The sequence below is a fragment of the Acipenser ruthenus genome, chromosome 4 (genome assembly GCF_902713425.1).
Source record: "Acipenser ruthenus chromosome 4, fAciRut3.2 maternal haplotype, whole genome shotgun sequence".
In the NCBI taxonomy this organism is placed as follows: domain Eukaryota; kingdom Metazoa; phylum Chordata; class Actinopteri; order Acipenseriformes; family Acipenseridae; genus Acipenser; species Acipenser ruthenus.
Window position 1 is genome coordinate 13,282,282 of NC_081192.1, and position 17,424 is coordinate 13,299,705.

Below are 17,424 nucleotides of genomic sequence, written 5' to 3' on the forward strand. Positions count from 1 at the left end.
CTACATATGAGGAGTGATTTACAAATTATATTTAACTGTACATATAGCATTCTTCTTGAAAGCGTGTCAGTAGCATGTGCATTTTGTGTAACATGATGTCGCTAACCACTATCCAGTGATTATATCATTCTACAAGAACCTAATCAAAAGTAATCTCAGGTTTCTGCTGCTTTTGTTCTTACAGTGTTTTTTTTATTGTCAAAATGAATACATCATGATCAGGAAATGCATTTCTCGATTAGCCCCAGGCTAACAAGTGTTAACCATTATTTGATATGATTATTGTTGGCTCTTTCCCAGGTAGGATTATAGAACAGGTAAAGCTTCAGATAATTTGCATGCTCTAAATCTTCCTCTGTGAATCAGATGTATTGGTTGGACAAGGAAATTATAGTTATCTTCATTGTGCCAACAGCTTTGTGACATACCTGAAGGAGTGATACGGGTTCACGCTCCCCTACATGCCAAGGTTTCCATGGCAATCCAGCTTGATAACGAGACAAAAGCCAGGGACGTTATGGCTCGATTTGACTGTGAAAACAGGTGGGTGCAAGGGAGTATTGATTTATGGATTTTTTGTTTTCAAAATCACAGTACAACTAGGTGGTTGTGGTTGAGCCTTGTCTTAATGCTATCAGTTGAAATAAAGATTTACCATAATCGAATACTTTCAGATATACAAACGAAAATATTTTTTAAATGTTTACATTAAGATCATCAATTGTGATTTACTGTTGTTGTTTAACAGGTGCTTGTAATTTAAAACAATATTTCACACTTGTAAAGAAAGTTACAGCTAGACTTATGTTGTATAATTAATTACTATAACTGGCATTTTTTCTCTCCCAGAAACGTCAGTGGACTTGTGAATCTTTAACTAACTGGACTAAATGTAACACGACAAAACTGTACATAGCTAGCGTGGACACAAACATGACTTTAATTTGTATCTTTATGAGAGTAATAACATTAAAAAACTCAGTAACTTAGTTTCATCGTGTACATTAAGAAAATAATGATATATTAGTTTTCTAAGAGCGGTTCCCAGAATGCACTGATACACATATTGTACTTTTAAATGGATTTTATTGCACATGCCCCAGAAAATGGCTATATTTTACAAATTCAATCATATTCGTTGTTTTGAAGGTTTAAAAGAATAAAAAAATATTAACCAGGAGACTAAGTAGTAAACTTACTTCAGATCTCATTCATTCAATGAACAGCTTTTACTTTCCATTTCTTAAAGAATTAGTAGTCGATATCAGGGGAGGGTATCACATTATTTTGACAATGTTATTGAACCAATCATATAAATCCAGAGGTGGATGAGTGTGACCGATTGGTTTATAATGATTGGCACCAAAACTGCCAAATAACTTCTCATGATGTTGCTGCCAAGAACAAAGGTAAATAGATCACCCATTGCCATTGGTTCATTTTGAGAATATTTTAAGGTTTAGTTTTTGTGATGAGAGTGCTTTCTAACAGAACTCTAGTAGATTGGTGGATGGAATGCATGCGCATTGGATGAAAAGCCAATACAGTAAATCCCGGTACTCAGTACCGGCATTAAAATAAGTCCTGGTACTGAGTACCGGTGAGTACCGGCAGAATTTCACCCTTCAGTGTGTTTATTGTTGCTTTTCAGAAGTGGGCCCCGAGGCTCAGTTAGAAGACAGAAACAGTATCTCTATGAAGTTGGTGGAAATATAGGTAAGCCTAATTTCACATTCATTTTCAATGTCTGTGTTAACCACTTGCTGTCGGGCTGTGTTCGGTATTTGAATTTGAATACTTGATAACTTTTCTTTGACTATCTACTTTATAAAAACATAATTGAAATAGCTTTATAAATTGTACTGTCTGTTAATTTTCTGAAAACATGTGACTCAACTTTGCAAAACTGTACATTATTTAAGTAAAAAAAAAATGTTGTTTTGGAAAATATTACTATTGTTTTAGTCAATACAATTTCACAAACCTCTTTATGCCATGTTTTTTTTTGTTTCCAGTTTTCAAGGATAACTTCCTATACCTTAGCAGGATTTGAAATGCAGATGTAATCCTTGTCTTAACTTACAAAAGAGTACAAAGTAGAGAAACATTTCCGCTAATTAGTCCCTCAAAAAAAATGCAATTCTTCGATCACAGAAAAGCATACGGAATCAGCCTCTTCTTGCAGGATTTTCAATGAAAACCAAAGAAATTTTGAATTTTATAGTGAATACAATAGTGAATTTTTGTTCAGTGGTACCTGCAACTGCTAGTGGAAGTGTGGCAGGATTCAGTGTTAGTGTGAAGCAATATTTTGTATGCCTTACATCCTGAAATAAGTACAAAATGGCATGGATAATTAAATGCTGTGACTGGCTGACTAAGATCACATGACCATGCATTAAGAATTGTACTATGCACAGCTAGGGTGGAATCAATTTTCTTTAAAATCTCCAAATCTCTATATCTTTGGCCACGGTAATAGTTCCTGTAAAAACCTGGGTTTAAGTACCAAAATCTAAATTTGCGGTGGAGATCGGTTGCATTGGATCTTAACAACAAAGCATATGACAAAAAGAAAAGGTTAATATTTTCAAGTTTATGGTATAAAAAAAGTTAATATATTACGGTAATTGCAGACATCAGTTGTAATGCAGTGAGCAGTTTTATTCAGGTTGACTGATATAACTGATGTCACATGTGACTGCCTCACTGACTGTCTGGGAGATTCTAGAGAAGTTAAACGAGTGTTGAGAAGACGTAGGCAGCGCGTTGCTTACCATAGGGTATAAAACATGTAAATAAGCAGTTATATTTTAAGTTTTCAAAGTGCCCTGTGGTGGGTTATTGCTTACTTAACAAACTGTGACTTGCTTTTTTAAATTTATTAATACTCCATTAACACTATTTTTGATTGAAAAGTCATTGTCACAGAATTGTACAAGTTCTTTGCAGACAATAACTTTTTCTCTTTGCAGATCTGAAGTAATTTTACTGCAGATTTCCACTGGGACTAGCTAATGACTTCATCAGTGCTCTGACACCTTTATAAAACTCCAAACTGATTGTACGCAAAACTGGATTTAATCAATGCCATCAGTAATCTCCACTGAATACAGGCAGGTTTAACAAAGTCAATCAGTTAGCACTGAGAACCTTATCGATGTCATGTAATTGCAGGTGAGCGATGCCTGGATCCAGAAACGTATCTCCTAGATTTATACCATGTGAATCCTCAATGTGAATGGATTTTAAAGCCCAGAACAACATGAAGCTTTATGGAAAAGCAGACACTCCCCTCTCATCAAGGAAGCACTGGTTACTGCCCCCTACAGGAATGTCTGGATTTCATGCTGGTGGATTTGAGGAGATGAAAGCAACTGGTTTGGATGCACCACTATGAACCACCTGTCTCTAAAGGATATTTTTGCCACAGACAGGTGGTCAATATCTTCTGCAGACACTTGACCATTTGTGTGTGTGTGTGTGTGTGTGTCTATCTATCTATCTATCTATCTATCTATCTATCTATCTATATATATATATATATATATATATATATATATATATATATATATATATATATATATATATATATGACTATGCTTGAGCCTCAGCCAGAAGGCAAACTGAAACATTAATATGGGTACAACCACTTTCAAAAATGTGGAGTGTATACAAATTTGAATTGCTACTTGCATGACATTATTGCATATTCTACTGGGAGTAGTTTTCAAAATATAGCCAAAAGATTTTTTTTTAAAGTAATCAAATCCAGTCAGTGCCAAATCAGCTTGCCATATAGCCATTACCTGCACTGTTTTTACTTCATAATTACAGGGGACACCTGTATGAAAACATACCTAAAAGCCTTTTCACTGACAATGCAAAATAAACATGGATGTAAAAAGATGTACATACAATATTTATACCACTAATTTATCTCATGTTTTTGTATTTTGTTATGGAGACATTCTTCACAAGCAACTTCATTGTAAATAACATATTAGCTTAAAGAGTAAGTGTATGTTTAAAAAGTATTTTTTTCTTTAGTGTTGGGAAGAAATGTCTTTTTAGTTTCATGCTCTTAAAGAGTTAGTAGCGGGGTTCTGAAAAATATATCCTCACGTGTTGCTACAACTGTTTAAATAACATACCTGTAATTATTATTTTCATTGGAAACATCCTGACAACTTTTTACACTTATAACTTTAAACTCTGTTTCAAAGCTCTTTTTAAAATGGCCGCTGTAGTGCACTGGGGGCAGCACAAAGGAATTTCCACTAGAAACTGTCTTCAGGGCATCACATGAGTCTTAAGAGTTAGGTTTAGGGTTAGGTATCAGGTTAGGGTTAGGTTTTAGGGCTGGGGTTGCTTAAGGTTAGGGTAGGGGTTGGGTTAGGGTCAGGGTGGGTTGATGTCGGAGAGGTGCCGAGCTCTGGAAGTGAAAGGTGGGACTGCTTGGCAAATGCCCTAGAATCATCTGATGCCCTGAGGACAGTTTCTAGTGCATATTCTTTTCTGCTGCGCACTGCGGTTTAAGATCTGTCTAATCACTGCAGGGAGAGCGATTAAAAAACCCCACAAAAGAATACATAACTGCTCTGGCATTTCTGTTCTGTACCACATGGATTGTTATTGCTGTGTTACCTGTTTGACAATGTGGGCAATAATCCTCACACTATCAGTGCACTAGAGCGGCCATTTTGAAAAGAGATTTGAAACAGAGTTTCTAAGTGTAAAAAGTTGTCAGGATGTTAACAATGAAAAGAAAAATGGCAGGTATGTTATTTAAACAGTTGTAGCAACACGTGGGGATGTATACCGCTATATTTTTTAGACTCCCGCTACTTACTCTTTAAGATCATTAAACTAAGATATTTAACACTAAAGAAAAAAAAGAATTGTACACCATTGTACAATTTTTAAATACACACATGCAGACATACACATGTTTTACTGTCCTGTCTGTCATAAAATAGATATAGGCCTTTAACAGGTAGCTCCAACTATCTGTGAAAACATTGAATTATAATGTATTACTGTACTATAGGTTTGCATTTCTTCTGTTGCTGTCAAACAACATGCAATACCATTGCTCAGAGTGAAATGCAGGTCATTTGACTTGAATGGACCTGTAGCACAATGGACCTTAAAAGAAAAACCTAGTTCAGGCCAGCTTGGGTTTCTCAGCTGCTCCTGATAACACTGTGTGCTAATATTTCAGGTTTTTATATCATATATACTGTTCTAAACTATTTGTGTCAGTGCTGGAACCCTTTATTTATACTTGGTCTGTATTGCAAGATCACCAATTACTGTCACAGGAAGCCTTGTTGTTATTTTAGGGTGATAACATTCAGTGTAGCCTCAGCTTTAGCAAGAACTTGAAGGAGTACTTGTAAGTCTCAAGCCCTCTACAACAGGATCTGTGAGGCTGCATGATTTATCTAACCGCAGCGATTATTTTGACAGGTATTCATCTTATCACCAAAGACCTGATCCAGGTTACATCCAGGACCTTTAAGGTCAAAAGGTGCATACACTGAACACTACATTACAGTAGTCCTCAGGAACAACTAACTTTTTTTTTATTTTAACAGTGGACATAAATGAGCTCTTGAGTTTTTAGAGGACCAGGGTTGGGATTGGAAACCACTGCATGTCATTGAAAGCGCTAAGCTAGTCAGTCACTAAACGGAGTGATGCAAACAGTTTGAAACTGGTCATTTAATATCGGGGCTCAGTGGACCACAGAGGAGGCTGTGTGGTCCAGTGGTTAAAGAAATGGGCTTGTAACCAGGAGGTCCCCGGTTTAAATCCCACCTCAGCCACTGACTCATTGTGTGACCCTGAGCAAGTCACTTAACCTCCTTGTGCTCAGTCTTTCGGGTGAGACGTAGTTGTAAGTGACTCTGCAGCTGATGCGTAGTTCACACACCCTAGTCTCTGTAAGATGCCTTGGATAAAGGCGTCTGCTAAATAAACAAATAATAATAATATTCATTAGCAATGGGACCTCTGAGCTTCAGACCAGAAACTGCAGCACTGATGTTGGCAAATACATTTATTTCAACCCAGGCACCTACTTTGAGCCAATGTATGCTTACTTTTGAGGCGCTTCCTATTTTACAGATTATGGCTAAATATCTGACTCTGGTGATCTCCCTACACAAGTAGAGAGAAAATATTCTATTCCTTTAACACTGTTGTCCTTCAGCATATTTGTGATTTGTCTATAACAGATATAATACTTTTTGAGGAAACTGCTGTGAATTTAGGACATGCCACTGTGAATCACCCAGTCAGAAGTTTAGGTCTGCCTTAGGTAAACGGAGGCCACTCTAATCAGATCTCATCATCAAGAGCCTTACCCAGAATACTTTGCAACTGATTGAAATCTGAATTATTGCACTTACTGTGCCAAATTCTGTGATGCTTGCGTTTTGCATTGCACTTAATATGACCGGAAACATTTATTCTAATGTACATCATTCTAATATCACAGAGGCTCATTTCACATTTAAGACACCTCTAATGATCTGGTCTCCTGACAGGTCATAATGTTTTTACAATTCATTGCAAGAGGACTGTTTTTTTTCAGGAGGTGGTTGGGGCACCACCTTGGCAAATGGAACATTCAAAAATAAAAACATCAATAATGCTTAATATTTAATGAGAATACATTTTTTATTGCCTGGGAATGGCCCAATTGAAATGCTGTTTGTATTGCCCCGTTACCCAATTACAGTATGTCTATAGAACTCTCACTGCTGTAGTTCTGTTATAAACTAGTTGGCTGTATTTACATTTGTATATAATAATGCATTTCAGTCTGTGGTGCTCATTTATTTTTCTGACTCATTTTAGTGAATATAACAAAAATAATTTTTGTTTCAATAATTTTTTTTTTTTTCTCAGATGCCTGAGTCAAATGCATTGTAACCAAAACTGTTGAAGGAAATCCAAATTCAGACAAGCTAATATGTTATCATACTAGTGATAAAAGACCTGTAGTGTGACTGTATAAAGCATACTTGTCAGTCTTGCTACTGGGTTTAGGTAAAAAAAATAAAATAAAAAAAGTAGAATTTGTACACAATGAAAAAATATTTTGCATTGCAGTCCAATAAACACTACACACAATGTATTTGTAAAAATGTATATTGTACTTAACGTTTTAAAAAAAATACAGTATTAAAAAATAAACTGTGTTTTGTATTAATATGCACTTGTTTTAATCCATATTTGTAGTGTGTGTGTGTGTAAAAGATACCCAACAGTCCAGTGTGGCATTGTATTTAAGAAATCTGCAGCAAACCATTTTTATGAATGGCATGAACAGTAAATTCTTGTAGAAATCACTTTAAGTCTTAACCAGCTCAAGGGCATCCATTCTACAACATTGTGGAAAGTCTCCAGAAGTCTCAAGTTGTATCATTCATTTCATCAGTGCTGTATGTTACATTGTCACTTTGTCCAAATCTCCTCTATTACTGTCTCAACTGGTATAAGTACACTACTACAGTACTACTACAATATACTGCATTACTACCCTTTTTTGTAAGGGTACTCTTTTTTTATGTAACAATAAAATAGTGTCCTTTACATTGTGAGTATTGCGCTTTCTTCTCAGTTTTGGAAATTAGTAGTAATTGGAGGCTTTCTTCAGAATTTATAGCGGCAGTTGTTGCTCGTCTTTTGGTTCTGTAATAATATCAGCCCCAATCAGTCAAACTTATCTTTAATACATGTACTGTATGAATCAATCTGAGTGATTGCTCATCTTATAGCAGTCCAGTATTACCAATGAAACATGCTGTAACTTAGTTAGTATGTGATCACTGTACAGCGACTGCAGTAATCAGTCCTGAACAAGGGAGGGAGGGCTTCATTTCATTGAACCTTTAACTCGCTTCCCCTACCAGTGCTTAGCTTGTATTTTCCATCCTGCTTATTCTTTTAAAGAAAATAATGTATTAAATTAATTATTAAGCAGTTCATTAATCCAGTTTTGTTTTTAATCCCCCCTTTTGCGTGTTATTTTGTCTTTGTCAATGACAATGGCAATATATTTTTAAAAAGTTTACCAAGTATGACCAAACAGTCAGTAAAGTAAAAAAAAAAAAAAAAAAGAAACTTGAATATGATGTATAAAAATATATTTAAAAAAAAATCTAAACTGTAAAATTATGTTAAATGTGGGTCTGCATCATGTTATGTTAAGTAAATTAATTTCCTTTATTATTATTATTATTATTATTATTATTATTATTATTATTATTATTATTATGATGATGATGTTTTAGGCAGGTATTTCCATATTGTGTGTTTCATAAAGTGAATGTTAGGTGGTATGTACAGGATACAATGCGTGCTGCTGCAGCTGTCGCGAGATTAAAAAAAAAGTTTCCTTAAACCGTAATGTGTACCGTGTCTTTATAGATTATATTCTTAAATACTGTAATTTGTTTGGAATGAATAATGTAGCCGCTTCAGTAAAACTGCTGTAGTATGTTAAACAGGCGCGCTCCCAGAAATCTTTCACATGGCACCCAGAACTGAACTACACCAACATCCCATTTCATGCAGATAACGACTCTGCATCAACATGTTGTGTTTCATAAGAACATAAGAAAGTTTACAAACGAGAGGAGGCCATTCAGCCCATCTTGCTCGTTTGGTTGTTAGTAGGTTATTGATCCCAGAATCTCATCAAGCAGCTTCTTGAAGGATCCCAGGGGGTCAGCTTCAACAACATTACTGGGGAGTTGGTTCCAGATTCCCACAATTCTCTGTGTAAAAAAGTGCATCCTATTTTCTGTTCTGAATGCCCCTTTATCTAATCTCCACTTGTGACCCCTGGTCCTTGTTTCAAAAAAGTCCCTTGGGTCGACATTGTCAATACCTTTTAGAATTTTGAATGCTTGAATCAGATCGTCGCTTAGTCTTCTTTGTTCAAGACTTCTGGTCGCTCTTCTTTGCACTCTTTCTAGAGCAGCAATATCCTTTTTGTAGCAAGGTAACCAGAACTGAACACAGTATTCTAGATGAGGTCTTACTAATGCATTTTAAAGTTTTAACATTACTTCCCTTGATTTAAATTCAACACTTTTCACTATATAAACGAGCATATTGTTGGCCTTTTTTTATAGCTTCCCCACATTGTCTAGATGAAGATATTTCTGAGTCAACATAAACTCCTAGGTCTTTTTCAGATTCCTTCTTCAATTTCAGTATCTCCCATATGGTATTTATAATACACATTTTTATTGCCTGCGTGCAGTACCTTACACTTTTCTCTATTAAATGTCATTTGCCATGTGTCTGCCCAGTTCTGAATGCTGTCTAGATCATTTTTGACCGTTGCTGCTGCATCAGTGTTTGCCACTCCTCCTATTTTTGTGTCGTCTGCAAATTTAAAAAGTTTGCTTACTATACCAGAATCTAAATCATTAATGTAGATTAGGAATAGCAGAGGACCTAATACTGAACACTGTGGTACACCACTGGTTACCTTGCTCCATTTTGAGGTTTCTCCTCTAATCAGTACTTTCTGTTTTCTACATGTTAACCACTCCCTAATCCATGTGCATGCATTTCCTTGAATCCCTACTGCGTTCAGTTTGAGAATTAATCTTTTATGTGGGACTTTGTCAAAAGCTTTCTGGAAGTCTAAATAAACCATGCCATATGCTTTGCAGTTATCCATTGTCGATGTTGCATCCAATCAGAGTGCTGCATTTCTGTTATTTCCTGAGTTTCCCTTTTTCTAAATGAATAAACACAGCGCGCTGCCATCAAGACAGAACAGCAACTACAGTGACAGCCAAATAGTCTACAACAATAAAAGCTACAAATAAACCCATCTGAACTACAGACTTAAACTAGGGGGAAAAACTAGCTGACAAATCAGTTATACTGGTTCAATTTCTAATCATTTTACTATTACAATCACTACAACTAATCATTACTCATCCCCTAAGCATGACATATAAACATACCCTTTTTTTGTTACATGTGACAAAACAGGCAATTGAAAAAATAAAACATCAATAACAAGAATAATAATATAAGGAATAAACTCTCGTGGCAAGATAAATGACGAGCCCGAAGGTGGAGGACCATGTCACCAGAAGCCTGAGATACAATTCCAGTTTTTGCACACTTTGTGATAATTAGTTGAAGCCGTTTACAATAGCTTGAACACACCATTTCCCTTCCCTTGTTTTTTGTAATGCTTTTGTTTTGCCGCTAAACTTTGTTTTGTTTTTGTCCGTTTGGTTACCATAGTAAATTGAACTTTCATATTTGTGTCGCGTTAAACACCTGTCTCTGCTCCCCAGTATACCGTAATGTTGTTGAGTTGCTGTACTGGTATTTGATTAATTTTCCTGTTTTCTCCATTTTCTTCCAGTTAAGCGTTAACTAAAAGTTTTAGTAAATGTATATCACGCAATGTCTTTTTTCTTGTGGCAGCATTTTCCTGATTTTCAATGAGAAGGTAAAATGTATTTTCAGGGGGTAAAATGCAACATTACCTTGAAGTTTTAATTTTAAATGTACTCAAGCTGACTGGTCCTAATTTATGCCTTTTCAGTGGTTGCACTCGACAGTTAGTTGTATTGGTAGAACTAACATTATACAAAATTGTAAATCCTTACTAACCCCAGCAATTACTTATGTGTGAATAGTCCAAAACCAGCATAACAACATCCATGGGTAATTTATCAATGGGACCTTTGTTTCCATAGATTACTGAGCACTGAATTTCACAGTAATGCATAGTTCTGAGATAGTACAAAGACATGAGGACTTGGACCTGCTTGAGATTTAGTGATTTTTCAGGAATCTTACAATATCTTACACGTGGTATTAAAATTGGTAATAGTGCATCTTTAAATTTAATACAACAAATTGCAAAATATGCCGAAGATGCATGTTTGTGATCAGTAATGCCACTTTTAAAGAAAACACAACTAATAAACAATTGTTTGTCATTTATTGTACTGCATTAAAAATATTCCATCTATGAATTAACAAATAATCACATTTGATTTTAAAAATACTGCTGTATCAAAATGTATACTTTTATACTATTAGGTAGTTTAAGTAGAGGTTTTTGTTTAAAATACTTTAGTAAAAAACATAAAAAGTTTAAGTTTGTTTGTTAAAAACAAGGCTAGTCCTGAGTCGAGCCTGTCATGGCTCTGGGTTTGTAACTCCCTCCAGTACTGTTAGTGCTCAGCACCTGGGCAAGAGTTGGGGAAAACCCCACGCAGTTCAAAAGCTCTGCTGAAGTAGTAGGCCTCGCTGTGCTGTCCGTTGACAAGCCTGAGGTTCCTCATGCAGCCCTGGAATGGAGTCTTGATAGTTAGGCAGTTCTGCTTCACATCACCTATAATGGGTAAATAAAAAATAAAAAAAACAGGCATATTAGTTACAGTAAGATATTCATTTATTCATTTATTTGAAATAGGTGGATAAAATCAATTTAGAAAAGCATCTTGGTCAAAACAAAATATAGAGATTCTTCTGTGAGTGTAGTTACTTTGCTACATAAAAAACACAAAGCCTTTTGAATTTCCTGAATGACACCAAGCCATGTCGCTGGAATAATAAACAAAGGGCCCCAGTGTTGTGAGCCATACCCATTTCAAAGAAAAAACAATGCATACTGAAATGTCAAAGCTATCATCTGCATGCATGCAAAACCAGCATATTTGTGTCCATAATGTTTAAACTTTAACCTAGTCACAGATGGAAACTCATACATACCAGGAAAACCTCCCACATAGATTGGATTGTTGGTCTCAGCAGATGTAGACTGGGGATAGGGGTTGTTTGCCCGAACTGTTTGTCCATCGATGGTTAGACTGAACCAATGCTTGCTTTTGTTAGCCTGGAGTTTGTGCCACTTCCCGTCACACAGGCTGCTGGAGTCACTTGGACTGTAGGTAGTGGTTATTCTTCCTGCCCCATTGTTCACATGAAATAAAACCTGCAAACGGCAGCATAGTTTGATAAATATCTAGATCATCCTTAATGTCATGCCTTTGGGTGCAGAGGGAGTTTGAGTACTCCTTTAGTGTGCAGTAATGTTAGGAAACAAAGCCAATTAGCCAAATGCTTTGAGTAATGCCTTCATCAGTGTTCAAAGCAGTAGCAAAACACTTTTGGCTGCCTCCTTTACAGTGCTCTCAGAACATCTCTAGTCCCAAAGGGTTAAATAGCCAACAGAGGGTAACAGTTTCAAAGGCCACCATTAGGACTGTACTTTTTCATTGTAAAAAAATGGCATATTTTACAGTATAAAAATAGGCATGTCAAGATATTTCACAATTAAACATATTTAATTAAAGCTGAAAAAAATAGTATTGTCACATTAAAATGGTTTCTCTAGGGTTATTATACAACAAATGTTCCTAAATATTTAAATGCTTACCTGAAAAAATGCTAAATTGTAAAGTATTTTGTTTTTCATGTTCACCTTTTAAAGATATTCTATTTTCACCATCAGTGAATCAAACAAATTAAAAACAAATATAAAAGTAAAAACAACAACAGATATGTGAAATGCTCCCTTCTTGTACTGGACAGAGCGATCTTTAGCAGAAATATTTGTCTTTATCTTTGATGCAGTTGGTGTCTTTTTCGTTTAAGACATTTTAATGAAATTGTGTGGCTCTATACGATTTGTTCAATAATTTACCAGGCGGAAGAAAACTCAACAGGCTGCCAGGTTCCTAAATGTAACAGGCAGTGTGTCAATAAGGCAAACGTTTGCTGTATTTATTTTTCAGTGAAATATGTATATTTACACTGTTCTTTCAGAAATGGATACGACACAGCAATGGGAACATTTCACGGAAATCATGAAATCTTTGAAAATACAGCTTTCCCCATCATGCTGCCCTGCCCTGGATATAACATTATAATTCTCAAAATGATAAATCTTCTCAACAATACTGGCAGCTGTTTCATGGTCTTAACTTCTAGTGCAGTTCACATTTTTTTGTATAGCAGTACATTCTTGGGTTGCTAGAAATCTGTGGTTGTTTGTCCTCATTTAAAACTTGTTATGCATATGTAATGCAAGTAAATATGTTGCACAGCTTAAAAACACAAACATTTGTGTCATTAATAAAGCATTAAGCTACTAAGCTTCTGTACGCAGTGATTACGTGTGTACGTTTTCAGTATTCAACCCAACATGTCCAATACTGACCTTGCCACTGACGAGTTCCAGTCCTACTGCATCCACCTTGGCACTGCTTATTCCTAGCAGTACTCCATTCTGCAGTGGCGTGCGGAACTCAAATGAGATAATCAAGTCTGACCTGACTTTGTAGCCTTTTGCTGCAGAAAAAAATACAAAAAATGTTTTTTGTTTCTTGATATTTTGTATAGTGAGTGAATAAAGCCCCTCACTGTAGGTAGCTTATCATTTAGTTTAAGTGACCTTTCTCAAAGCAAAGTGAAAATTTGTTACACTTTTTTTTTTCAAAATGGTGGCAGACACCATTGACCTTATTACATGGTTGCATTCAAAGGCAGATACTTGACCTGTATTGGAATGTTTAGTTTTGATGTTAATGTAAAAGTAAATGATGGTTTATTACAGTAGGATGAACTATATTGTAAAATAAAGCCTTACAAAACTTTGCCAAAATATTATAAATCAATCAGTGCCAGCTCTAGTATTAATACACTGAACCACACTGGAGAAAGAAACTGAAATGCTAATATTTACCTAAAGCTGCAAATCCAGTTCCATCAAAGTGTGTGCCCTCTTGAGCCGTCTCATAACACCTGTTTACTGCATATACAGAGATGGGATTGTCTCGGTCCAGTGGCTTGTTATTCAACATTACATTGCTGATGCAGGCAGGAACACTGTGCGTCACCTGAGCGTGTTAATGACAGAAAGACAGAATTACACCTCTGTAGGTGCCAAGAAAAGACTTGAATGGAAAATGATTAGTTCCATGACCAGTATCATGGGCCAGATTTATTAAGGTCTCTAAGTGCAATTTCCACCAATGCAAAATGAAACAAACTCGTTTTGTTTTTTGTTTCCTTGATTTTACTTTCTATTAGTTTTACCACAAACTATATTTTATATATGACATATGTTGTACCCATGTCATAATATTACATATCGTATTTCGTTTTATCTTCTGCTAAATCAATGCTGGCCCTTACAACTATTCCTGCTAGTTCCCAATTTAAAAGTCACCTTATTTTTGCTGGAAAAAGTTGCTACTGTGGTTAAAGAACGTCACATGATTCCTTGCACTCTATACAGTGTAGTAAAAAACCTACATTTCCAATCTTCTTGGCAGTGAAGTCCAGAGGGAGACCTCCCAGGTAAAGTTTTCCCTCTACATCCAAGGTGTTCCCATCTCCCACGGCCCCGACAGGAGATGACTCCTTCCCATCAACAGTGATTGTAGCTTTCTTCTTAGCAAAGTCTGTTTTCACCTGGGAATAACAGGAGATTAGGTTAGTGAGCTGGGGAGGAAGATCATTAGTGAAATTGTGTTTAAAAAACAGGGAGTAATAACCATCTTTAAACAAGAATAACTACAAAACAGTTGGGCCCTACTTAAACCACACTCCTCTTGTTATTTTCTCTATCGCCAACAAGATTACTACATCAGAAGTTTATTGTTGGAAAGAAGCTGCTCAGCTGACTTGAAAGTTTGCGCTTCACATACTTACTGTGTGCCACTGGCCGTCATTAACTACATGTGGGAGCGTCACTCTCGCTGAACCCTTGCCGAGGTCATAGATAAAATACAAGCACCCCTCCATCAGCTGCAGAGCTGCATAATCAACCTGGTTTTGGTGCGCCATGAAGTAAACCAGGCCACTTGATGCAAAGGTTCGGAAGGATAACTGGATGGAAAACCTTAAAAAAAAGCAGTGGGGGGGAGGGAGGGGAGTAAAATAGATACATTCAATTTTTAGTTGCAGGGACACACATTCTAAACTCCTTTGGTGCACACAGATTAGAAGCCCTTGTTGAACCTTTGACAAATGCACAGCAAGATGTTTAGCAACATCTATCTACTGTCACACAAAAGCCTATGGTATGCAAACTTCTTTATATGTAAACTTAATTTGCACTTCAACATTGAGTAAACATCCTTGATCAAACCAGGCTGGCATTCAGCTTTCTTGTGCAGTAGAGGATGTTACCCGTCAAAGCTTTCCACGTCACCTTTCACAAATGTTCAAAACCTTAAATACAAAGCATTTCCAGAACATTACACCATAATCCAGAGTTGACTTTCAGCCAACCTCAATGCCAGTAAAGGCTTTTTACAAATAAGCACCAGGCTTTGGCTTCATGTTGCGGAATGCCCTGGAGTGTTTATAAGAAATGCATTATATTATATTTGCTGTGACCTGTGGTGTCCTTACTGCAGCGTTATATGTTTAAACATATTGAGAACTCTCTTGAAATAATTATTAACACATCATGCGTCATACACTTGAAAACATAGGGACGATGCTGAAAAATGTATTGCTAGAATACAGAATACAGCAAATGTCAAGTAATGTGTTTCTGTAACACTTTAGGGTTCCTGTTACCTGCAAAATAAAACAAGCACAACTCCAGTACCTTGTGTAAGAGCATACTCACTTTCTTCTTATTGTGCTCTCATCAAAAGACAGAACCATGTGACTATTTTTGGTCAGACCAAACTGGTGGGCATTGGGGACAATTGCTGGAATCTCTTCTTCTACACACTGTGGTCACGCAAAAAGTAAACAGAAATCAAATAATGAAAATATTGTTAAATCATTAAAAATCAACCCTTTCATGTTCTCCTATATACATGATGCAATACTATTGATTTAAAATGAATATAAAGGCACTATTAAAAACCTATTATTAAGTGTTAAAAGTGTGCCATACATATGCGATGCAAAACTGAAGACAGGAAAGAACAATACTATAACCCTTCTTTATATTAAACGTACATGTGTTTTCAGGACTGGTGTTATAAAAAGCAATGATAAAATAATATGTGAAATAACATTTTAAATACACATTTTAGTTCTCAGTCTTTAAACACAGTTGGAGAATAACGTGGGCACTGAAACGCAAAGTGATGCTAACCTTGGCTGGGCCGTGGGTTTTGAAGCTCTGTTCTATAGTGGTGACAGGCCTGGCTGGAGTGGGCGATGGCTGGAGCTCAGACTCTACATCGCCCTCCTCTGGCTGGATGACTGGCTTGGGTCTCTCCTCCAGCAGGCAGCTGTCCATGTCTACGTAGCGATACCGCACTGCAGTGGTGAGGTCCAGGAGCCTGGTGGTGAAGAATACCAAGAACAAAAATAAATCAAAAAACACATGAAGGAACTTCAGGTTTAAATTGATATCCTCAAGAACTTGTGCTAAGAAATGTCCAAAGCACATTTTTTTATTTGTTGAGTGGTTTAAAAATATACTGAATAACTAAAAAGAGGACATGTATGGGCTGGCTCCCTATACTTACTCCATGTTGTAGCCCAGGTTTCTGATACAGCCGTAGAAGGATTTGCCCGTCTTGAGCATGTCAGCGCCATCGCTGGGTGGAACACCTCCGATGTAGAAGCTGGAGACATTGAGAGGGTTGTTCTCTGCTGACGGAGCAAGTCTCATCTCAGTCAGGCTTCCTTCATCCACCTGCACAGTCAACAACCTAGGAAAGCAAATGAGGACCAGGGAAAAGAAGGCAAATCATTTTAAAGTGTGCAGCGTGGAACCGCATTTTCAAATACATGTGCATTTCAGCTACTGAGATATGAAATCAAGAAAATCCCATTTAAATATATAATATAATATACAGCTATGACCAAAAGAGTTGCATCACCTAGGATTGAGACATCATAATAAAAAAAATAAACAAAATATATATGAGAAAATAATGTAGATCTTTCATTTAACATCATGTAATCAAAGACAAGATGATATTGCAAAAGTCTACCAGAAGCCATAATAGGAGGCTGTGTGGTCCAGTGGTTAAAGAAATGGGCTTGTAACCAGGAGGTCCCCAGCTCAAATCCCACCTCAGCCACTGACTCATTGTGTGACCCTGAGCAAGTCACTTAACCTCCTTGTGCTCCGTCCTTCGGGTGAGACGTAATTGTAAGTGACTCTGCAGCTGCTGTTGCATAGTTCACACACCCTAGTCTCTGTAAGTTGCCTTGGATAAAGGCGTCTGCTAAATAAGCAAATAATAATAATAGTACAGTATTTCATTCAAATTTCCAAATGTCCCATTTTTCAATTTTTGTTAGTTTTTCCAAGTATATGGAAAATTACAAAGCGGTATGTAATTCAATATGTTAACATAACATTATTCAGAAGGTTTCATGTAACTTTATGGAAGCAACATTTGTTAATTCTATAGGGTGATGCAAAACATTTGG

The 17,424-nt window shown here is 36.4% G+C and overlaps 2 protein-coding genes across 7 annotated transcripts in view; one reads left to right on the forward strand and one right to left on the reverse strand.

The window, feature by feature from the left end:
• Positions 1-3,530, forward strand: part of LOC117400624 (rho GTPase-activating protein 28-like) — an 89,903-nt gene extending 86,373 nt beyond the window's left edge. For all 6 annotated transcript variants that reach the window (XM_059022028.1, XM_059022024.1, XM_059022025.1 and 3 more), the window contains 3 exons: positions 416-543; positions 1,652-1,716; positions 3,178-3,530. In XM_059022028.1, the coding sequence (XP_058878011.1) occupies positions 416-543; positions 1,652-1,716; positions 3,178-3,269 (285 nt within the window). In that variant the 3' untranslated portion in view covers positions 3,270-3,530. The remainder of the gene's footprint in view (positions 1-415; positions 544-1,651; positions 1,717-3,177) is intronic.
• Positions 3,531-9,913: 6,383 nt separating this feature from the next.
• The window catches only part of LOC117400698 (laminin subunit alpha-1-like), a 66,439-nt gene continuing 58,928 nt past the window's right edge, over positions 9,914-17,424 (reverse strand). Inside the window, exons 55-63 of the mRNA XM_034000978.3 lie at positions 16,509-16,694; positions 16,130-16,319; positions 15,650-15,756; positions 14,722-14,911; positions 14,323-14,481; positions 13,751-13,904; positions 13,226-13,356; positions 11,776-11,998; positions 9,914-11,395 (exon numbers count right to left, since the gene is read on the reverse strand). Of these exons, the coding sequence (XP_033856869.3) occupies positions 11,235-11,395; positions 11,776-11,998; positions 13,226-13,356; positions 13,751-13,904; positions 14,323-14,481; positions 14,722-14,911; positions 15,650-15,756; positions 16,130-16,319; positions 16,509-16,694 (1,501 nt within the window). The 3' untranslated portion in view covers positions 9,914-11,234. The remainder of the gene's footprint in view (positions 11,396-11,775; positions 11,999-13,225; positions 13,357-13,750; positions 13,905-14,322; positions 14,482-14,721; positions 14,912-15,649; positions 15,757-16,129; positions 16,320-16,508; positions 16,695-17,424) is intronic.